Below are 24492 nucleotides of genomic sequence, written 5' to 3'. Positions count from 1 at the left end.
TATCCCTAAGCAGTTACTGTTAATGAAACAATGAAGGTAGTTAATTTACAAAAGGAGATCAATTTATGTAATCTAGTGGTTATTGTCAGTTGGAAACTACCGAACTTGTTTGAAAAATAGTTGATTTATTGAGCCATTTTTTACCACTGTAATGGTAAAAAATCCAAACTGAAACAAACAAAACACGGAATACTCCAAAACCTATGAAAAAATTACACACTATCTTTGTATTGTGGAGATTGTCTATGTCTAGCACAATGAGAGAGTGCTTAAATAGTTATTTTAGCAGCACATCCAACTGAGTCCATGCCAATTTGTTATATGAATACGCTCTCTCTGCCTTCAGTATCTGAAATTTTTCTCCAGTCTGAACAAGGATAGTCTTATCAAAAATGTCACTGCTCTGAACACCTCATCTGTAGTCCAATTACTGGCTCATTTTTCTTCAGGCTCACTTCTGGCAGTGTTGTTTTGCTGTTACACAGACAGGTGCCTTGTAAAGCTCCTTGTGTTACTGTTGCTCTATCCTGCTGTTCCTTGACTTCTGAAACCAAGAGATGTCCTAGCTAGCTGCTAAAGGAGGAGTTCTCAGATGGGACAGCTAGTGAGCGGAGTGAGGAGAGAAGAGGGGTCTGCATGACACTGAGAATTCAAGTGGCCTGGGGCTGGTGTGGGAGGGCAGGGAAGGAAAGAGTTTGCTGGAGCAAGTTTATGGCTACTGCTTCTGCTCAACTGAAGCAAATGCATTGGGTCTCAGGAGCAAGTTCCTGTACCGTGTCTTAATCCTACTCATATTTTGTCTAGTGCAATTTCTTATTCTTCAGAATACTATTCCTGAAATGTTTTGCAATGCCTTTTGAGAAACTTAACTATTAAACTACTGGTAAAAGATTTTACTAGGTATGTGGAGGGGACTTGGTTGAATGTTAGCAAAAAAGATGGTAGGGCCAAGGGGATTAAATAGTGAAAGTTTATGTAATAGAAAAAATAAAGAGTAACTTTACTTCAGAATTATCTAGCAGCTACATTTGGCCTTGGAACAATGTTTCACAAGCTTCTACTTCGTGCTTTTGCAACTTCTTGTCTGTTGGAGGTTGTTTTTTTCACTTAACGAGTTTTGGGATTCCTGCTTTTCATGCTAAGGGTATTACTTTTGCATGCTCTCACAATCTGCAATACAAAATTATTTTGTAGAGGAAAACAAGCATGATTTTGGTTACAGATTTATTCTTCTCTGAGTTTTTCAATGTTATGATTTAGCAGATATATGCTAGCTGGTCAGATAGTTTTGAAGAGGTTTGAATGGTACTCTTTTCAAGCCAGAAAGATTTAATGCTGCGATATTATGATTCAGTTATCATTTTTAGAGGATATAAAGTTACACTGGTGAGTCAAAAGAAAGTATTTTTCCTCCCATCTATTTTGGGCTGGAGAGAGAAGTGTTAGATACTCAAATTATTTTTATCTGTACAATTTTGAAGTTCAGAAAGAGCCTTCACATTTTTAGTTGTCAATAAGTCACAATGATGTGATCAGGACTTAAAATGTCTCTTATTAAATGGAAACCCATATAAAGCATGGTTTTCCTCTCCTCAAAATATGTTCTTCTCTTGCTCTTCCAAATTTATTTTCTTTATTAATCAATACCATTTCCATTTGTTAAAACAAGCTGAAATACTAAATGATCTTCCTTTTTTGCTCCTTGTTTTAAATTTGTCTCAACCCTTCCGTTAATGTATGGTACAAAAGGATTGAACAGAATGGTTGCATAATGACGCCTAATATGTTTATACTTGAAAGAACGGTGTTTAAAGTACTCAGTTGTGTGGATCTGTCTGGATCACTAATTCAGTCTCAGCATAAAGGGTTTTGGGGTTACATTTTTAACATTCTTCACATAAATACATCAAAGCTCAAGTGTTTCATAAACAACCTTAGTTTTTTATACTTCAGCACACTGATGGATCTGAAGCAAAAGCAGTATGCCACTTCATCGTTTTTTCTTGAAGAAGGGATATTTGCAGGAAAGAAACCATCTGTGTGAAGCAAGTTACCTTGCATGTGAGCTAGATGGCACTGAAACACATTTGTGGTGCTGTTACACTGATTTGTTTGGAGCACAGTTTTATTAAATGGAATTTCAGGAATAAAGTATTTCTTCACTTAATCTTTTCCATTTCTAACCATACATAAATATCTGTAAGTCTTTAATTGTATGCATTTTTCTTTAAAGCATGTTCCTGATTGTACAGGCTTTTTCATGTCGACTAATTATGTCACTGAAAGACAACATGAGGTAAACAACACTAATTTTTGCAAGCCATAGTTGTTTATTTTTGTGAAACTCTATATTTTAACAGACAAAGGATACTTTTTTCTTTCTCACTGAATTGTAAAATAATCTTTTCCATACTACAGCTATGTAAGGACAGCATGCTTTCACATTCATGACATTTTAAAATACAAATTCTGTGTGAACTGCAATTGTGAGATAAAAGACGAATTACTGTCTAAGAAGTCAGCAAATGTTCCAGCAGTTCTAGCTGCATCATCAGAAAGGATTAGGTGCTACCCTGCTGGGGGTCCACTGCTACCTGGCTTTGTGCATGGTTAGCAAATACTCAAAAAACAGATGAATTGGCATAAACTGCTTTTTTTGGATAGCTTCAGCATAAAAATGAACAAATTGTAGCATTCAAAAAGCAAAGCTCAAGCACTTTTTCCTCAATTGTGTTCCTTTCCAGGAAAGAACTTTGTTCCTGCAAAATCCTTAGACATCCCACAGAATTCTGTACTTATCCACAGCGACTTAAAGAGCCTTAATGCACATTTCTGCTATCTCCTCACCTATCTCCTCGTTCAGCAGCTGTTGTCACACTCACATTTTTAGAAGTAATATTCTGATACAGTAAAACACTTGTAAACAAATGTTAAAGATCTTTCTAGTTGTACCTTTTTTTTTTCTTTTTTTTTTTTTTTTGTTTTGTTTTGTTTTGTTTTTTGTTGTGAGACTCTGTTCTAGCCAAATTGGTTATCAGGCTCCTGGCCTCAAAGGAACTGAAGTGGGAAAGTGGAAGATCATCAACATCCTGCACACTCATGTTGCTGGAAAAAATACTAACCAGGACTGTACCCTAGCTTAGATCCTGGGCAGAGACGGCTCAGCTTTCTGAGTAGGCTTTTTAATCTCTCTACTGAGTGGAGGGAGCTAAATTTCCTCCTAGGTTGATTTTGCTCATGACCTTAGAGAAATGTCAGATTTTTGCTGTTAGTTGCAAAATGCTGTATGTTGGTTGATCTTTTCCCTTCGTAAAATAAAAATTAATGCAAAGAGAAACTGCCTTTTTATTCAGTAAGATCTCTTTCTGTCAAATTCAGTGACATTTTTTAGAGCAAAGGTGAACCTCCATATTAAAAAAAATAGTCTATTGCCTATGCTTTCAAGAACGTACCTTGTTCAATTCTGATTTGTGTATCAGTTTTCTCAGCATTTTAAGACCTGATCTAGGTAGACTTGCTTCTGCAGGGGAGTTGGACTAGATATCTCTAAAGGTCCTTTCCAACCCCTACCATTCTGTGATTCAATGACTCTATGATTAAGTCTTAAGCCAATGAGGCTGTTTCAGAGCTCTGAAGGTATATCCTATTTGGACCTTTTCCTTAACGAGAATACACCAAGGATCTTTAAAACTTCTACAGGTTTTATTTTGAATACAAATATTAAAGCAGAATCTCTTGAAAGAGAAGAGATTTGCTGGGTGATGTATACTCAAATAGTTGTGTTTGAAAGCAGTTCTTGTCCTTATCTGGTTTTGTCCTTTTAAGGGCTCTAATTTTCCGCTTGTTTCAACAGATCTGTATGTCTCCTGTGAGTCTCTAGAAAAGTCTGCCTGTTGTCTCTGGAACCTGGTTTCCTACTTTTCTCAAGCCTCCTCTTTTCATCTTCATGGCTTATTGCTTCCTACAGCTTTCCCTATTGTCCCCTGCACTGCAGCAACATTTCACAGTTTGTTACTCTCTGAAAGAGAACGCCCTTTGCTTTTCCAACATCCCTCATGAAACAGTGCATAACTCCCTGGTAAGACAAGCAGTTGGTCCAAAGCTCTTCTGAGAAGCCACAGGCCTTTAGCAAAACATATGCATACTGTAAACTGTGAGCAACGAATTATACACTTGTAACATCTGTCCCAGTGAGAATCTCAGCTTTCATGGTAGAAAAAAACCCCCAAACCAATATACATAGTCCTCATGGTTTTGGCCAGTGCTTAAGAATGTAAACCTTTATAATCTGGGATTTCAGAAAGCAAATAACAAAAATTAAAGTGAAGTGGATCTTCTAGCCATCCAGTTATTTCTGTGATAAGATTCAAAGATTCAATGACTGTGAATTTGACAGAAGTGAGGTCAGCCCCAGCTGTTAACATTCTTGTCTGAGTGAGGTCTGTTTCAGGCTGTAGGAGGTGTTCCTCTTGACTGTTGGTTTAAACCCCCATTCATTTAGGCTTGTAGTATGTAAACCTTTCAGGCGAGCACTTGATCCAAGATGCAAAGGCAGAGGTAGGGGCACAGTTGATTGTAAACTCTTTGCCACACATTTTCCAAAGTCCAGAGGAGTGAGTCTTTGGGTCCTGTTCATCTGTCACCTGCAGTTGAACAGGGTCCCTAGACACCATCTGTAAATCCTTAAACAGCTGCTTTTAGGCATACACTGACAAGTTTACATGCAGCATACTTGTAAAACCTATCCAGGTCTGCATATACCACCCACCTTTACTTCTGTGCCATCAGGATTTCAGAGTGCTTTGTCCCACTTGTACAGTAGCACGCTAGAGCAGCCATATGTGCTGTGAGCTCTGAGCAATGAGTATGTGCTCAAATAGATACTAAATTTAATTCTTATTCAACGATATACCATAGCTTAAGTCTCCAAAACAAAGGGCTCAAACATTCTTACTTACGCTCATTGTTAACCAAAGACTTGATCATTGCACTGCTTGCAGAATCGATCAACTTTGAGGAGAGAAAATGATAGTCTTAGGAAGAGAATATCTGTATAATCTGGAGTCTTATCACAGATAACAACTGGTAGATGATTAAAACTGGTGTTACTAGAGTTTTCAGCATTGTGATATTTTTATCATTATGATGTTTTTATCATTTTCATACCTTTCATTGTTTTTATATGTGAACTGTGAGTCTCAGAAATCACATCAAACAAAAAACCCAGCAATATTAAAGCAGTTTAAGAGAAGTACAAATATCACTACAGGATAGTCTTTACAGTTTAGTTCCTATTTAGATATGTGAATTGTGGAATATGTAATTTTTAATAACTGGAAAAATGCCAAGGTCCCTTCAGAGAGACTACTGAAAAATTAAACAGTTGTCAGTTCTGTCCCTGCATGTATTTTGGTTAATGATTTTTATGTTCTTGGGCAGATAAGAGGAATTTTAATGAAACTTGGAGGTATGCAATTGAAAAATGTTAGCCTTTTCAGTCAAATTTTTCATCACTGAAATGAATATTGCTAGCCAGATAAATCTATAATGTGTGAGTACTCGCTAGTCTTTGAAGGTTATCCTCATTTTTTCTCTAAGCAAGGTCAAGAAATGTATTTGCAGCATTGATCGGCAAAGTTGAGAAGTATGTAAAAGATTAACAACCGACATTTTTATAGCCTAATTGCTGTCTTGAAAGTGTGGTCAGTCTCTCTCTGTGACATCTCAGGATGCATAATACTAAAAAAATCTCAGGTAGCCTGCCAAGCTGATTCATCTTGTGCTGCAATTCTACACTGAACAGGACATTCAGAATTCATCACGTAGAAATTAGTTATGTCTTTATTAGAATGCTGGAAAAAACAGAACAGGATACAAACCCATGCCATGCCAAAGAATGTATGTGGCACAGCATCTGTCCCACACACAGAGGAAAGTATGTATAAATGTATATATTTGTGTATACGTACATGTGCGCTGTTGGCTAGGAGTCTTGCCATTTTAATACAAGTCATAGAAGTCCTCATTAAGTCTTATTTTCTCCTTTACTCTTGGATCTCCTATAGTCTTCTCTAGGACCACTTCTTTAGCAACTAGTTTAGTAGGTGGAGAGAACCTGGCTGCAGAGCTGGCAGTAGGAGAAACTGATTGTGTTAAGTGCTACTGTTATTTCTGCTGGTTCTGCCAGATATAGGCAGAGTTTGCACTATTTGAAAAACTAAGACCTAACCAAACTGCAGTTGCTGGCAACTACTCTGATGGCAGATATTTGCAAGTACAAAGACATGGAGAAGGTAGAAAACGGAAGGATGAAGGGTCACAGAAGAGGCTCTCAAACCAAGAATGTGGTCTTTTGGTCTTGTTCCCATGCTGAGATTTATTCTAGTCTCTTTTCCTTTACTTTGTTATTTATTTTCATTAGCTCTGCTATTGATTTTTTTTTTTTCCATCCTTCTTCTCCACTCTGCTTTTTTAAAAATGTCCTACTTTTCATTTTGGGAAAAATTAAATGCCTTCTTATTTTAACTTATTACTGTTCTCCTTTATGTCTGTGTCATCATTCTTCCATTCTCTTAGTTTATGATTTTGGTTTCTGTCTTTTAAATTATTCATTTCTCCTACATGTGACATTTCCTTCCATTCCCATTACATTTATGTCTTTTTTATCCCAGGACTTCCTCTCACTAAAGCAAAAACAGTTGTCTGAAATGTCCTCATTCAACATTATTTTAAAGAAAAAGTATTTCTGTGATTATTTTGGTCATTCCTGTGTGAGGCAAGAATTTGATAGAAGTGCTATGTATTAAGAAGAGAGCAAACTTCTTATATCTTTCAGTTGTATTGTGTTGAAAGCCTCACTTTTACCTTCCACACTTTAGCTGAAAACTATGCAATGATGAAGAGACTTTTTTTGATAGTTAAGAGTACTTTTGCTTCTCTATGCTTTTTTCATCCTTAATAACAAACAGCACTAGTATACTTACTGTAGTGGTACAAAATATAGCAAACTATTGTAAAGGAGTAATATCTTTTATCAGAGTAGCTGTTCATTTTTGACCGATTCTTTTTCCAATTATATTGTATATACTTTTTTAGCTGAGCTGATTGCTCTAATAAAAGATGCTATATATCCCTTCATACTTCACCTCACTCATGTGAGAACACTAAGGGTTTTTTTGTTTGCTTTAGTGGGATTCTGGTGAGCAAAGTAATATATGATGGTTTAAAATGGATTAATTCTTTCGAATAAATTGCTTTGTAGTAGAGTAGTAGCTGAAATTTTCAGCTAAAAGCTACAGTTTAGCTGGACTTGCTCTACATATCTCTATCCATTATTTATATTTAATCATTTATATTTAAATGATAAAATTTTGGAAGAGTAAGTGGTAGACATTATAAGATGTGATGCCATCCAGAGGCACCGGGATGAGCTTGATTATTGGGCCCATGTAAACCTCAGGAGGTTCAGCAAGGCCATGTGCAAGGTCCTGCACCTGGTTTGCGTCAACCTCCAGTATCAACACAGGCTGGGCCATGAAGGGATTGAGAGCAATGCAGTGGAGGAGGACTTGGGAATATTGGTGGATGAAAAGCTGTCAATGTGCACTCACAGTGCAGAAAGCCAAATGTATGGCCTGGGCTGCATGAAAAAAAATGAGGGTGGCCAGCAGATGGAGGTGATTCTCCCCTTCTACTCTGTATTGAGAGACCCTACCTGGAGACAAGGACAGACTTATTAGTAGGACCTTTTGCGATAAATAGGAAAAGAATAACATTTTTAAGCTAAAAAAGAGTAGATGAAAACCAGACATATGGAAGACTTTTTTTTTACAATGAGGGTGATGAAACATTGGACCAGATCACCGAGAGACTTGGTAGATGCCCCATCCCTGGAAACATGCAAATTCAGGTTGGATGGGGCTCTGAAGATATCCCTGCTCACTGCAGGAGTGTTGGACTAGATGATTTTAAAAGTTCCATTCTAAACTAAACTCTTCTATGATTCTTTGATTCTATGGATATTGTACTTGGGCTTTCCAGGTTGGATCATGTCAGATTTTATGAGATGCTAGGCATAAAGGTAGACACCACCATTTCCAAAAGCAACATTACATTCAAATGTCATATTTGGCAGAATCAAATAAAAGGAGTTAAAGGTGAAGAAAGATGAGAATAAAGTAGTTGAAAGGTTGCATTTACATGCAACAGAAACATGTTAGAAGAAAATTTCCAGATCACATAGTAAAAGAGGTCACTACTCTCTGTAATTATTTGTATAATTGACACTTATGAAGGAGCAGAACCTTCTTGTGCACCACAGAAAACGTTACAAACTCTTTCTACATTTAGAAATATAACATCTGAATTTAGAGGCAGTAGAGAGTGATTAGAGCAAAAGGAGACAGGTGGTAGTTAAGCAATCTACTTAATGTAATTTATCATATCTGTGTCAGAACTGGTGACAAAAGTAGCATTTTGATCTACTGTCAGGTGCATTTTCTTATAGTACTTGTAGTAAAACTTTGAAGAGTGGAGAGTTTTCCAAAGTGATTTGAGGATAGTTCCGTCCATGAGAGAGAGATGGAGAAGTTTTTGGAGGGAGTCTTAATGTGCTTTTGACAGGAGAATGATGAGCTGATGATAGGTCTGTGAATGGGACAGATGGTTTGAAGCACAGACAAAACACTAGCAGTGAACTTCATGTGACTATCTGAAGATTATCGAGGCAAAGATGTGCTTCCTTCCAAAGAACAAGGAAGTGTCACACAACTTTCTGCAAAACTATTGAGTTTGAACCTTTATCAGCACAACATCTGGGTAATTTATGTATTGATCCTGAAAGCAAGTAAGTGGTGTAGAATGGGCATTCATAAGACTGCCAGATGGGAGAGAATCTATTGGCTGTGTGATCCTCCTTTGTGTATGTGTCTTATTTTTTAGAGGAACTTTGTATTTTCTCAAGACTAGAAAAATGAAATATTATTACTTAAGGCATAGTTCTCATATAAGTATTAGCAGTGCAAGTCTGAGTTGGCTGAAGAAGCATGGATATTGTGTGTGTTTTGCTACAATGCACAGCAATCCTAGTAATATTCTCAGAAGTCACAGTTTGATAGATGTCTTTGATAACAGTCATGGTTTCATGGAGTTGCACCACTTCCTTCAGCTTCCCATCCCCATGCGCTGTTCTCTCTGTTGGACTGACACAAGTGTCACTTTGTGCAAGGAAGTGATCACCCTGAAAATAATAGAAAATAAATGAAATTTATTTATGTTTAAATCATCATTAAGGGCTGGATGTGGCTTTCATCTGGACTTGGATTAAGGGAAAGATTTGGATTTGTGTGTAATTGAATTTGAGTTATCAGTACAGTTAGCACTCCCCTGAAGAGGAGAATGCTTTAAAGAGGCAGAAAACCTACCACAGTTTTCTGCTGAATTTGTTGAGTATAGTTACCTCTCCTCCTTTGTTGTTCCTTTTTAGAACAGTGTTTTGCTTCAGGGCACAGTTTTTTCTTGTTTGCACTGTGTAGTGCCTGACATTAAGCAACCTATTTTAGTTCACTAAACCTTGCTAACTTTTTACTACAGAATTATATCTGTCTGCTAATCTCTGCAAATCTGTGTTTTGCATTTGAAAGTGCTTATTAAAAACAAGCCAAAACTGAAAATAGGAACAACTTTGAGGATTTTTATTTTGATGGTCTTACTGTAGCAGAAATGTTCAGTGATGTAGGTGTCTGTGTAATGTAACACATCCTCTTCCAAACACAGCCTTTTCTGAATTCTTGAAGAAACCCCACACTCATTAAATAGCTTTCTATTATGATAACTTGGAGATAGCACTGCTGTACTTCAGCCTTCCCACTGAGTGAAGTCTCATTATAAACCATCTCTTTATGGCTCCAATACGCTGCACTTCCAAACTTCAGTTGTTAATGAGATTGGAATGAATTTTGTAATGGCTGACTGTTGCATCAGAGCCATGACAACGAAAGAGTGTTGTGTGTATGTGTGTGTGTGAATATGGATGGATAGATACATGCAGAATGATTTCCATTGGCACTGTCTTTAATATTCCTCTTTTCTTTTGTCAAAAAAAAAAGAAGCTTATTTAAAACAAATATTTTGATAATGCTACTAAGTGTATTTAACAAAACATAAATTTCTTAGTTTCTTCTAAAAGAAGATATGAATTTTCATTTCTTTTAGAGAAGTTATGTTGTTTTACATCTACTCTGATTTGACCACAGATCATTACCTTGTGGGAAATATTAAATATTTTATTTTAGGCTAAACAAGATAACTGCTCGGGGTTTCAAGTAAGTTTAATCTAATCAGTTAAGGGGCTTCAGCATATCTCTTACAGTACCAGTAATTAACCTCTTTTAAGTACTTCACCTCCAATAGTTTGATTGAGAAGTATCTTGATATTGGTTCACAGGAGATTGCCAACTGCCTCATTTCTTTACATTAGCTTAATGGAGAGTAATGACATCGGATGACACGAAGTGAGCTTTGTCATCCATATTCTGGTTCACTATTTCTCATTTCTCTTTATTTGGATTATTAAGGATTTGATTTTTTATTGCTGAGGTCAGTAATTGCTTTACTTTTAACTATCTTTGTCTCTGATTCAGACCTTAGTAATGTAGTTTGTGTTTTTAAAATGGCTGTGCAAAAATATCCTTTTAAACATCCCTTAAAAATATATAGGGAATGAGGGTAGAAAAAAGTCAACACTAATTTCTGTTTTAAAAGTATCTTCCATCTATTTCATGTTTAGGGAAACAAGGTAGAGGACATCCTCTTCAAGATATTGTTTTTATCTTATGTACTTTTGAGGAAATTGTCTATTGAAGTGTTTGCAATTTTTATTATTGGCTAAATACTTACATTTGTGCATTTCTGTTCCTATGATATCTTTGCAACACTCTTTGCTATCATTAGGTACTGATTACTTAGCCAGCCAGTGCTGTTTGCTGTAAAAAGTTTAAATTGTTCTCTCTATTCATTTTCTAATAGTTATTCATTCCCATTTCTGTTTAATGTATTCAATAGGGAATGAATAAAAAAACCTTCCCTAGTAATTAACATAAGACATAGCAAGCTCTATCTTCTTCAAATTAGTCTTTGAGCATACGCAATTCTATAACAGACTAGCTTGATCTAATGAAAAAGAGGAATAAATTAAATTGTTATTAAAATGTTAATTTTCCCAGTCTTGCTTCTCTGAGACTGCAGTACTTACAGGTCAGGTCATACAGTGGTTGTTCATTTAATTTCTTTTGTACATTTCTTGGGTTTCTCCTCCCCCCTCCAATGTGTTATTCTTCAAATGTCCAAACATATATCTCCAGAAATTTATTGACAGTGCTTCAGAGCTACCTGGTTAGCCACATGGGAGGCAAGACTAGGTTGCTATCAAAGAAGGCATGTAGATGTGCTTCAGACTATTTGACTAGGAGTATGAGAGGAGTTCCTGCCAATACAATTGGAAAGCAAGCTTTTCATCAGTGGTGACAAGCTACTATTTGTCAGAATTCTTTTTTAATTACCTTTCCTGTGCTATTGGCAGTGATTTTGAATCTTTTAAGATGTGTAGTTCTCACTGTAAATCACTTCCCTGAAGGCTTTCTGAGACTGATAGTCATTGTTTCAATTCCTTTAGCTTCTCCAGTTCTTTGTTGTTCTCATTGTTTGAAACATGATGCTAGTGTAGCATAGAATTAGTAGAAATTATATAGGGATTGTATCCAGGTGGCAGGAGACTTCCTTTAGGCTGTTTTTTATAATAAGCACTGCATCTGAAATAAAAGACTAGTAAGTGTTTGATACTGTGAAATTCATTCCTGCTTATTAAAGTAGTGACTTCAAGCATAACAGTTGTACTACTTGTGCCTTTTGACCATCCTCTTGTACTGCCTCATAAATAAATGTGTTTGGATGGGTGTGGAAGGTAGATATGATTTAATTTTTTTTTTTAGCCACACACATTGTATTCAATTTGTCACACAGATAAGTTCTTAGTCACTTAAATTTTTCCCATCTTTCTGAACCAGTAGATCAGAAAAGAAAATATCTGCACTAAACCCAGATTTAAATACCTTTTTTGTTTTCCCCAAAAGAAATAAGTGACTACTTTTATGATCTTAAATGAATCTTTCTTGAGAATGTACATCACCTGAGTTGATATGCAGGTTCTGCATTTCACATGGACTGTCACTATTATGTGTTTGGAAATACTATGTGTTTAAGATTTACTTTTCTAGAAGAATCACAGTTAAATGTTTAAATTTGTAATATAATTCCTTTGTTATGAGTATAGTTTCAAAATGACTTTGCTGCTTGTTCCTTACTATATTTTAAAGGTACAAATAAACCAACAGAACACCTCAATTTTTCAGTTGGCAAAGAGAACAAAAAAACACATAAAATGGTGCTCGTTATCTACTGTGGAAAGTGGCTTCTGTAGCTCGATGGATTTCCAGTTGCTGGATTTCTATTACACCTAGATAGGTTGTCCTGTCAAAATTTGTGCCAACTTGCTATTTATCCCATGTAAATTGGTTATTGATGACTTCCTTCTACTGGACTGATAAAGTTGTATAGTCATTGCCAGAGACTTAGCCTGGGATTAAGTGACATTTTTGGTCGTAGAATCAATTTATGTTTTACTAGTCAGTTAAAAAGTATGTGTCTCTTTACATTATTATAGTCTATGTTCTTCTCCCACAGTGTACAGGCTTTAATTTTCCTTTATTGCTATTTTATTAGTGTAGGAAATATGTGAAATGTGCCATAATAATTTTTGGCTGTAGACATATAGGTAGGATTGCAGTATGTACTCTTAATAGTAATTTTATACTTGGGTTCTTTTTTTCTTAAGCATACCTGTATGTTATACAGAAAAGCAGAACAAACTTCCTTTAGAAGAAGTATATCCATCCATTCAAATGAGCAGGGCTTTATTAAGCACTTTGTACTGGATGAGTAGTTCAAAAGCGTTGTAAGGTCAGATTTACGTAATATGGTGTAGCAAATAAAAATGACCTGCTGAACCTCAGCCATGGATATTTGTTTTCAGGTGTGTTTGTTGCTTGAGAGGATAGTGAGGCTATAAGAAGGTACAGCCTTTGCCTTTCCAGTAGGGCTGGTGCATAACTACTGGGACTCTGCAGATATATTCAAGTTGCTCAAGCATAGAGCCACTCATCTGTGAGACTGTCCTGCTTCCTTGTAGTCCATGCTCCAGAGGTGAACTGGTGCTGTTTTACACAGCTGGAATTTTCCCTTGATACCCTTTGAAGTTGCATGATTTGCTCTGTCACATTGCTCTATCCAATTCTTTTATTTGTTTCTGACAGTTCTGTGCTGGAATCAGACACTTTCAGGATTTACTAGTATTGAGAAGAGTGGAAGGATTACTTCACATATTTTGATAGGTGTGCTATGATTTGTAGTCTCAGTAGTGTTTACCTTTTTATCAGTGGTTTAACAGAGTTGCTTGTGATCTATGATAATCCCTGATGCTTCTCTGAGGATGAGCCTACTACTTTTTCCACATCTCATACATGTGTAGCTTCAAGCAGTCAAAGTTACTCCTGCTTTTATATGGGTTCATTTTTCCTCAACATTTCTGTTTTACCAAGGTTATTTTGAATTCTAGTTCTGCCTTCCACCACACCTACATGTTTAGTGAGTTCTCAGTATTTCAGCTAGTGCAGAAAGTGCAGCACCCTTCCTTCACTGCAAAACCTCTTCAATGAGACAATGCTTGTTAAATGCAATGCAGGTATAACTGTTGGACTACCTACATTCCTATGTAGTACTGGAGGGCATTCCTGAGCAGTCTGGCAATTCAAGAGTTTATTTTGGTCCCAGTGATCTTCTCCTATGTTAAGTTCTTGCTGCTGCAGGTGTGTTAACTCTGGATAGATATCCATAGTGTCATTGTTATGCTACATTTGACTGCATAGACATCCTCAGAGAGAGCCTTCTCTATTGCACTGATGATGCACACATTTACCAAGCTAATGTAGTCCCTTCTGCTCTTGTACTACCTCCAGTCATTATCTTTTCCCCTGTAGTCCTTGTAACTATTTTTTCAGCTGAGAAGTTAGAGGTGGGGTTTTTTTGTTGGGTTTTTGGGGTTTTTTTTTGTTTGGTTTGGTGTTTAATTAAAAAATTCATACTAAAGAATTAAGGATTTTGGAGGAAGACTTTGGGCAATTTTAAATGCCAGCATTTATAACTCAATCTAAATTTTGGTAAGACAAGTTGACACCAATAAGAACTGTTTAGCTTATGCTGTTTGCTAGTACAGTAAAAATATGTACACATAATCTTCAGCTGTTTTATGACTTCCTTGTTGAAGAAGAATTGGGTTCATAACACTAGGAGTATATGTCATGAAAGATGTACAGTTAGTCACAGTATTGGGTAAGCTATAGAGAGAGTTCCCACTCAGAGGGAAAACAGACCTTCAGACCAGCTTTTGTATCACCAGTGTAAATGAGTGAACCTCATTTAGTGGGTTGTGTGAGAAGGAATAAACTGAAAGGGAGAGGGAGCGTTAAAGACCATTTCTAACTCAGTACTATGGCCCAGCAGGGACTGTAGGGGGATACATTTTGAATTCTGTTCAAACTTGGTTGAGCTGTGATTCAGGAGCCCCTGTCTACCATGGAAACAAGATAGTCGGTCTAGTGATTTGGAAGTGTTCTAACATACTTTGAAGGAGCTCCTGTGAGTAATGCCGTATGACTTATCCACTTTCTCTTTTTGCATTTCAAGAGTTCTAAAAAGAACATTTTGTGTATGGTTGGCCCCAGTGATTTTGATATCTGGACTGTATTGACCACGTGCTGTAGTTAATGCTACTTTGTGAAGTGGAAAGGGTGAGGTTAAAAGAACAATGTTTTTTGAAAATGTTTTGGATACTGCTCAGGTGATGACTGAGCCTTGGCAGGAGCTGCCCAATCAAGAAATCTATTGCAGTGCCTTATTTAAGGGAAGTATAATGAAGTGAGGAATTAGGATTTAATGCAAGGGAAATGTGCAATGTGGGTGGGTTACACAGATGGATTTTGGTAGGGAGGTGAAAAAGGTTTCTACAGTTCCAAACACTAAAATTGCAGTGGTGGTACTTGAGTTTTAGCAGGCAGGAGAGATATTAAGTCTGATCTAAATCAGTGCTTCTTTTTCCCCCCAGATGAAAATATCTACTTACGAGAGGTTAGAGGATTTATGGGGGGTGTCAAAACATATGGCAGATGGGCTGGATTAGGACTCGTGAGTATAGTAATCCAAATCCTTTCTGCCAAGCATTACAGAAGATCCTGCTGCTGGTCTACACTACAAGTACGCTGTAAGTATGCAGTCAGAGGAGCACAGGCTCAGAAGAAGAGTTGCTAGTGAAAGTGCATGTCTGAGCAGAGTTCGCTTTGACAGCACTTTCTTTGCAAGCAAAAGTCTACTGGAAAAGATTTAAAGCTACTGGCTTTACTCAACAGAAGTTTCTGGGGAAGGATGCAAATCACTTTTGTCTGATGCAACAAGAGAATATATGCAGTTCACTCTTGAAGTCAGTTAATTAAGCTGAAGAACCCACTCCTCCTCTAGTTTACTAGTATTCTATAGCATGAAAAATTGATATGCTGATGTGGAAAACCACCTACTTGGATATCTCTGAGTTCCACAAGTGAATGCTTAGATATTTCATTTGACACTGGTGTAAAATCTTTAAAAAACAATTAAAAAAGTTTTTTTTAAAGCATGAAGACTAGTACTGCATGTAGATAAGTTTTGTTCTTTGTAGAACCAAGAACTGTGAGGATCTGGACCTTACAGATCTTAAATTTAAGCTTAAAAGGGTGGCTGCTAATAGTTACCTTAGCAGTGAGGATGAATTAGCTCCAAGGTACAGATTGTTTGCATTTCTAGGGCTATGACCAAGAGGCAAGTTTTTCAGTGTTACTGTTTTATGATGTACAAAGAAGATCTGAAAATTTTTAGCAGGTTTTGTTGTTGTCTGTGAAGAATGACATAACTGCTCTAGAATGATTTTGTCAGAGAACTCTGTAATGTGAACTTTCTCACCATTAATTGAAAACTGAAATGGCTAGATTTTTAGAGAAGGACGATTTGATTCCAGTTGTTAAGTATTAGTAAAATAACAAAGCAGCTTAAGCAATCCATGAAAGCTCACTCCTCATCTGTTAATCAATTTCACTTACTTAGTATTTGGGATGTTTTAATCTTTCAAACATTATACAGTCTTCCAGCAAAGACCTACTCTGAATTTCTAAATAAACTAAACTAAATCAAACAAACAAGGAAACAAACCCATCTTCCACTTCCCATCCTTTCTGTCTAAGATCTTCCTCTTAAATGACTGTAGAAGGGTGTATAAATAGAGAAAAAAAGGTCACATTTAACATTTTAGAGTTGTTTATGTTTGAAGGAAACAAGTTTGAAAATAATTGAGGAAGAGAGGTGAGCAGAAGATTTTTTGTGTAGTGAAATATGATGAGAATGAAGGGAAAAGCTGAACCAGAGACATAAGGTTTTACTAGGAGAATGTATGTGCAAATCCATGAAATCTGAATAATATTTTATTCCAAATGTAAACTTAGTTGGGAGTTGAAGTGATAATCAGTTTACACAGCTTTATGACATTAAAAGCAGTGAAACAGTCCTGGCAGGCAGTGGTACAACCATACCTGAGATGAGTTGTGAAGTATTCTCCAGCTTATAAATAAAAGTAGATTGTTACAATAGACTTTCTAGAGAACATATTAATGATAAAGTGTAGATATGTGTTTTGATTGATATATTACCAAAGAAAATGTTACTTTTCCAGGAGATATAAATACACAAAAGGTAATAAATTGAACTGGAATTAATATGGCAAATTAATTATATGGACTCAGACTTTACTTCATCTATAAAAAGTGCCAGCATTTTTTAGATGGTTCTGATACAAGTATGTAAATGTTCTTATTATAATCCTACTAATGCTTCCATTGAATTCTTCAATATTGCCTCAAAATTGAATTACTCTGACATCAAATATTTTAAATTTAACCAGGTAAAGCTTTATAGAAATGTGAAAAATAGTAAATTTCTCTGAGATGAGCAGATAAATTATGATGACTAGACCGTATCTTGTTACTGGAACATCTACTGATAGTAGAAAACTATCAGTAATTGACCTAAAATGTAGCAACACAATCATCTGTATTTAATGTTATCAAAGGGAGAATTCCCCCACAAAGGAGAAAAAATAGCTGTTTGAAAGAAAGAAAGAATTTCAGTGTGAAGTTCATCGTCTGAATAACTGAAGAAACACTGAATAGCCATCCCAGGAATGTGTAGTGTGAAGTGGGAAAACCAGACCTAATAGAGAAATGATTGACAAATAATTCTCTTTAATAATGGGGGAAAGATTATCAAAGTACTTACAGTATGTCTGGAGGTGTATGGCAAACAGTTTTTCTTCTCTTACAAAAGGTATCTGATAAATTGAAATATAAAAACACATATATTTTAGCGTTTACAGCTGCTTCTGCAAAGAGAGAGTAATTCAAAACAGCTTTCATTTAAGGTGCTCATGTAATTGAAAGCAGGACTTAAGCTCATCAGTTGTAGAAATAGGTGAGAAAATCTTGCTTCCTGATTTAGACAGAAGTGGTATGTTTCTGCAAGCATTTAAATAAGTGCTTTCGGATGTGGTGGGGGGGAGGAAGGGGGAACCCAACAAGCAGCCCCAGCTGGAAAACATTGAGTTGTTCCATAAATAAATGGAGGGTTCTTCAAGTTGCTAGCATGATGACATGGGTAGGTGGAGGCAGCTGCACGCTTCACAGTGTTATTTAGATGAAGATGTCAGAAGTTTTAGAGTGCTTATTTAATATGATGTGCTTGAACAAAAAACCCTATGTATTGTTTGTCTGTGAGATGCAAAATGAAGTGGAGCTTTCAGCAGTAGGCAGATATGAAAGCCCCAAATGTCAGTTAGTTAACAAGTTAGAAGCTGGAAGATGTAAACATGGAATCTGTGTCTGTTTTCCCCTCTTGCCTTATTTAGTTCTCAGGTGAAATACCTCAGGAGAGACTTTCATTAGAGTAAAGGGAGCCAGAATATTATTTAAACTTTAAATGTAGTTAAGGTCAACTGGTGTTTTGGTCACAGCCAAGACCAAAGAAAGGATTTCAGTAGTTATGTAGGAACCATTATAAGGTTCCATAAATTCCTCTAAAATAAAGAGTTTTCATAGAGTTACACAACTAAAACTTCAACAGTTAATGACGGTCCTAAGATCTTCAAAGGCTTTACTCTGATACAGCCTTTACACAGCTAAGATAAAAGAGCTTGTTTTTTTAGTCTTTGATCAACAATGTACCCCAACATTTTTTGATCCAAATGCCAGAGAGAGGTCTGTAGTACTTATCTGCATTAACAAAAAAGTTGTGTAAAATATTTCTTGATTCATTTTGATTATAATTTAAAGAATTATACACCTTGTGTTTGTTTATGCTCATGTGTTTTGTGTTTTGATTTTTTGTCAGAGAAAGAATTTGACCCTCTTCTTCAGCATTGCTTTGTTGACCTCCTGGGGGACTGCACTACTGGGTGTCCGCTTATACTGGATGGGCAACAAGCCCCCAAGTTTTTCCAATTCTGACAATCCAGCAGCTGACTCAGACAGTCTTCTCACACGTACACTAACCTTCTTTTATCTGCCAACCAAGAACCTCTGGCTGTTGCTGTGTCCAGATACTCTCAGCTTTGACTGGTCTATGGATGCCGTGCCTCTTCTGAAAGCAGTCAGTGACTGGAGGAATCTACACACTGTGGCCTTCTATGCTGGACTTCTCCTCCTTGCCTACTTTAGCATGAAGGGCTCCAGCAATGAGAGAGAATGCAATGGGAAAACTGTAATGAATGGCAAGCAGAATGCTAATGGGCATAGCTTCCACTCAGAGATGGAGTGCAAGACACTGGAGGTGAAGTCAGGCTTCGCATCAAAAGAAGAGAATGGTATAAAAAAGCATGAAATGCAGAAACTACAGCTTCCTTCAACTGAGAACATTGTCATTCTGTCTCTGTCTTTGTTAATAGTGCCCTTTGTTCCTGCCACAAACCTATTTTTCTACGTTGGCTTTGTAATAGCAGAGCGTGTGCTGTATGTTCCTAGCATGGGCTTCTGCCTACTGGTTACAGTAGGTGTCAGGGCCCTTTATGTGAAAGCCCAAAAGCGCTTTCTGAAGAACTTGGTCTTTTGTTCCACTGCTGCATTAATTGTTTTCTATGGACTCAAGACTGTTGTCAGGAATGGAGACTGGCAGAATGAGGAGATGCTGTATAGGTCAGGGATCAAAGTAAACCCTGCCAAAGGTAATTTTTGCTCTTTATGGTGAATGCTTTATTTATTCCTAGCTGTCTTTACCTTTGAATGATCTGGTTTTATCAGCTACAGCTAAAGAGGATACTTCAGGAACTGACCTTTAAAGTTGCAGTAGTATGTACATTAGTGAAAAATGGGGAAAAAGCTAGAATGTGTTTTGATTGCATGTTACAGGTTTGGTATTTACATGAAGAAGATGAGGCCCTAAGGTAAGAGGATACTTTCTTTTTCTTTGATCTTAGTTCTGTGTTTTGGAATTAAAAATTAATTATAGGTATTGCAGACCCCAACCTGGTAATTTTCCATTTGGAGTCTGATATCTGTCATGTTAATGAAGGTTTTTTGTATGTTTGCTGAAAGTTCTGTTCCTTATGACTAGAAAATGTAAGAAATAGTGAAAGACAGCATCAAGGAGGTGCTGATTTTGTTTTTTATTTTGTGTAAAGCAAATAATGTAAAAACTACATAATAAAAATGAGGAAATGAGGTAATATTATTCATCTTAGGAAATGACTGTAGTTCCTCCTGCTTATAAGCACTATAAAGAGTTATTGTCAAATACTCATGCCTTCCTGTTAATGTATAAATGCCAGCTATTCGTAACATTGCCTGGCTACTTCTCTCAAAGGTGTGTCTATGCCGTAATGAAATGTGACTACAGCTAGTGTAAACACAACCAAACAGGCAGTAAACTGAGGATCAGTTTCTTAGGGATCGCTAACAACGTTTAGCTGTGGCTCTGTGATTTCAGCACTCATAGCTGAGGCTGCTGGGATCCAACACTGCATGCTTCCTGAGTGTACCACACTTGGCACACTAGCAAGTTTATATAAGAATGGTCAAAATACCACCTGTGAGTGCAGTGTTGGCATTGACCAAGCCTTTGTTATTCACAAGTCATCAGGAGTGTGGACAGATCACTTGATGACTTTAGCTGTCTCTGAAAGAAAAAAAATTGACAGCACTTGAATGTACTACACTTAAATTTTGCCAATTCTCTCTTCAGAAGCCCATTATATGATGCAACGTCATCTGCTGACAGAGGTTAGATGATTAGTTAGAAGATTCTATCATGCCACAACCTAAAAGCTATGATAGTAAGAGGCAAATCCAGGTGTTACTGTTAGCTGATAGAGAGTGAAAAAGTAAATTTGACAGATAAGCTGTGCGAAGTAGCATTATAGTAGATTGTCAATTGCCAGTCTGATTTTGTAACTCTTCTTCATATACTTTGTTGCCCTAGGTAAAATTATTAAACTTGTTGCTGCAATAAGTGACTTTTTGTTTACTGTGAACAAGTGGATGGTATTTCTTTTACTCTCTTTTTAAAATATTTATATATATATATATATATATATGTAGTTAGTACAAGAGGGCAAGAAATTAAGAGAAATAACTGAACAGTGAGACAACACACCTAAGTGATTATATGATGCTGTGAAACTTAACAGTTTAGTGAAAGTATGAAGCTTGAATTAAAATGTAGTCATTCCTTGGAAAAATGTACTTATGTGCATTTCATTAAATAGTTAATGTATGTTCCATTTTTGTCCTCAGTGGAGATCCTCAGATGTCCCAGACAATATTAATAGTTGTCTGCATGCTTTGAGACAGCTTTTGTGAATAAAAACGCGAATAATTCTAGGTTTTCTCTAGTAGAATTGGCCTCAGCATTGTCTGGAAATTAGACTACTAGGTTTTATGCTCCCAGGAGACGAGGAGAGCTATTTTCATTATAGACATCTTGGTATACACGGACTTACATATATATGATTGTCTGCTTTCTTGCCATATAAGCTGACATTAAGTTTTGTGTAAGATGTGCAAAAGCTAAGACAGCATGTTAGTGTGGTGATATAGACATGACTGAGCTGACTGTAAATCTCCTTAAAATATCCTGTTAAACTTCTGCTGAATATTTACTAGCCCACACACATTGTAACAAGGCTGGATATCAGAAACTCCCAGCTAAAGCGACCTGTCACCCAGCTCCATTCATTATTGTGAATACTTCCTAGATTATCCCTATGCTAATTTTATTTTCTATTTCTCGTACAATCAGACAAGCCTGACTGGACTAGGTTGGCTGCCAATCACACCAAAGCATTAGGAGATCAACAATTCAAACTACTTGTCAGTAATTAAATGAGGTTGATGTAGGAAAAACAATTTATTTTTGTTTGCCTCTTTTTTTTTTAAATAGTTTTATCAATGCTAGTGATAAATAGGCCATTCAGACAGAGACAATGGACTGCTCAGTCAAATGCTAGAGTGGAGAAGTGTTTTCTTTCCTTTTAGTCTGCTAAGAACTGGCACTTCTGTTTTCCTGAGTTTGCAGCTGTTTCTCCTCATGAATATTTTCATACTTCTGATCATTTTTGAGCAGCAGGATTGTTTTTCTTGATAATTCTGCTTTTCTCTCTTCTCCTGCAAAGAACTTCTGAACAAGAGCTTCTTCTGTCCTAGGATAAAGCTCTAAGAGAGATCCAGAGAATCCAAAGAGGAATTCAGGAAAGGCTGCAGGATCTGGGACTGTTCTTTTGGAGGAGACTGAGGGAGGACCTCATTAATACCTACAAGTATTTAAAAAGTGTATGTCAAGGGGATGAGGCAACACTTTTTTCTGTAGTGTCCAGTGATAGAACTATGGGCAATGGACAAAAGCTGTAATACAAAAAAGTTCCACCTAAACTTAAGGAAAAACTTCTTTACTATAAGGTTGAGGGAACCCTGGCACAGGCTGCCCAGGGAGGTTGTGAAGTCTCCTTTGCTGGAGGTTTTCTAAACCCACCTGGACATGTTCCTGTGACCTGATCTAGGTGGACCTGCTTGAGCATGGATGTTGGACTAGATGTTCTTTACAAGTCCCTTCCAACCCCTACCATTCTATGATTCCATCCCTTCAAAAACTCTCTGTATGGGAAGTGATGAAGAAGTAGAAATATGTGAAGACCAGCTTTGCTAAAGCAAGGAGCTGAGTGTTTTGTTCCAGATTTATCTGTATTCTGGCCTAACAGGATGAAAGCCACTCCGTGGCTAGATGCCATGCAATATGTTGAGCTGATGTGCTGTACAAATAAGGTCATTTAAGAGGTGAGCTATCAGCACAGGTGCATTTGTATATTAATGTGGCTGAACTGCTTTGGAAATGGAGTTGTGTCACATGGCAATGGTTTATAATCAGATCCTCTGCGTTGTAGTACAAGAAATGGGCAATAAGCACCTCGGCAGCACTTTCTTCTGTCCTCCTCATGGGCACCTTGCAGTCAGAGTACCGTTCTACCCCAGGTGAGAAAGCCAGTATCACCTTCTGCAATTTCCATTTCTCCAGGTTTTTCTTGTCAATCACTGATAATATAGAAATAATAGCAAAAAACACAATGCATGGCTCATCTCTCAAAAAACTCCAAAATACACCACAGGAGAGTCAAGTGAGTAAAAGGCCACCCTGCACGTGCCAGCCTTCCTGGCTGCCTCACTGTGTGGCAGGCAGCTGCTGGCCCTCGGGTGCTGGAGTTGCAATGAGGACTTGGGACGCCTTAGCTGCATCTGTTTCTGGGCTTATTTTTCTGCTGTTTTAGTTATGACTAGTATTTCAAATATCTTTAAAGTGAACTAAACATTGCCTCATTACAGTTTGTCAGCACTTGAGGGAAAAGTAGGCAAGACTGATTAATGTAGTTTATGAGTCCTACAGCTGTATACATATTTAGACACTACAGAGGGAAAGGTGCAAGTGTTTCTCTGTGTTGCCTTCAACTTAATGAGCAGCCCAACTGATATAAAACAGTCCACATCATTAGAGTCCTCTTTGGTAATGAAGGAAGCCTCCTAAAATATAAAAACAAACAAAAAAGTTAAAAATGGGTGGTAGCTGCCACATCTTTTTAAATTAGACTGAGAGTCATTCTGTAGTGATGATTATCTTGTGTTTAATAATAATTGTTCTCAATGTGTCCTGTCATCTTTAGTTTTCCCTGTAGTACCAGAAGCAGACTTCAAAAAGCATAATATTTTTCCTCCAGGCCATTTTGTACCTTGCAGTCCACATTATAATGATCTTTGATATTCAGATATATTTGCTGTACTATTATAGACACTGATTAAAGAAGAAAAAAAACCAAAACAAAAGAGTGAGAGGCTTAGACTGCAGCAAAGATATTAGTTGCTTGGTCGTATTTACAAGTGAAATTTAGTCTCTTGGTGTTTGCTGTGGAAGTAGTTAGCCTGCTGCTTCAAGCAGGTGCTTAACCATTCATTCAAGTCATGCTAAGTTCATGTATGTAAATGTTCTTTTTGCAATAGAATGTACAGCAAGAAATGGATACTAGGTTCCTTCCAAAAGCAGTTCTGCCACCTTATTGGGGTTCTATTACCCAGTCCAACAAGCCCTGTGTTGCATGTGACACTGATTTATGTTGACATTACACTTTTTGGCTTCAGAACCAGTTCTGCACGTTGCTCCAATGTTTATCCTTGTTCCATCATGTATTATTTATTGTTAATCGAATGTCATACATTCATGTCTTTGGCAGGTCAGTAGGACTTGAATATGTGCTTTGGTCCTTTCCTGAATCAGTTCTGAAAAAACAAAAAAAAACCAAAAAATTGCTTAATATTAGTTATGCTCAATGAAGACAAAGTTAGAGTGACAGGGTTGAAATTCTTGGTTCATATAAACTCTTCCACTGGAGTCAAATTGCTTTGATGTTCCTGATAAGTGATTGACACAAAGACTAAAAAATAAATTATTTCTTGCAAGTTCATTCAAGTCATGTAGAGTTTAAAGTTAATATAGTCTTACTCTCTCATAGCCCTACTTGGAATTAAAAATCCTATCCTTACTATCTGGCTTCTTACATCATTTACTCTGCTGTTCCCAGTTGGCGGCACTAAGAATTGTGGTGTTGACAGAGAAGAATATAGAAGTTGTTCCATACAAATATAGAAAGCCACTTTCCTTCTGTCTTTCCACTCCCTCCTACTCCCAGTTCTTATGAGTGTGAATCATCCAATTTTACTTAATGTTTTCAGAAGATAGAAGTTTTCAGAAGATCAATTCTAATAGATTCTAAGGTAG

General features: G+C 36.9%; 1 protein-coding gene across 1 annotated transcript in view; it reads left to right on the top strand.

Annotated features, from left to right (window-relative positions):
• The window catches only part of TMTC2 (transmembrane O-mannosyltransferase targeting cadherins 2), a 252721-nt gene that overhangs the window by 126934 nt on the left and 101295 nt on the right, over positions 1-24492 (top strand). Inside the window, exon 3 of the mRNA XM_062016002.1 lies at positions 18574-19402. Coding sequence (XP_061871986.1) covers positions 18574-19402 — 829 coding nt within the window. The remainder of the gene's footprint in view (positions 1-18573; positions 19403-24492) is intronic.

The sequence above is a fragment of the Colius striatus genome, chromosome 1 (assembly GCF_028858725.1).
Source record: "Colius striatus isolate bColStr4 chromosome 1, bColStr4.1.hap1, whole genome shotgun sequence".
Lineage (NCBI taxonomy): Eukaryota > Metazoa > Chordata > Aves > Coliiformes > Coliidae > Colius > Colius striatus.
This window is presented reverse-complemented; position numbering and strand designations above follow the sequence as displayed.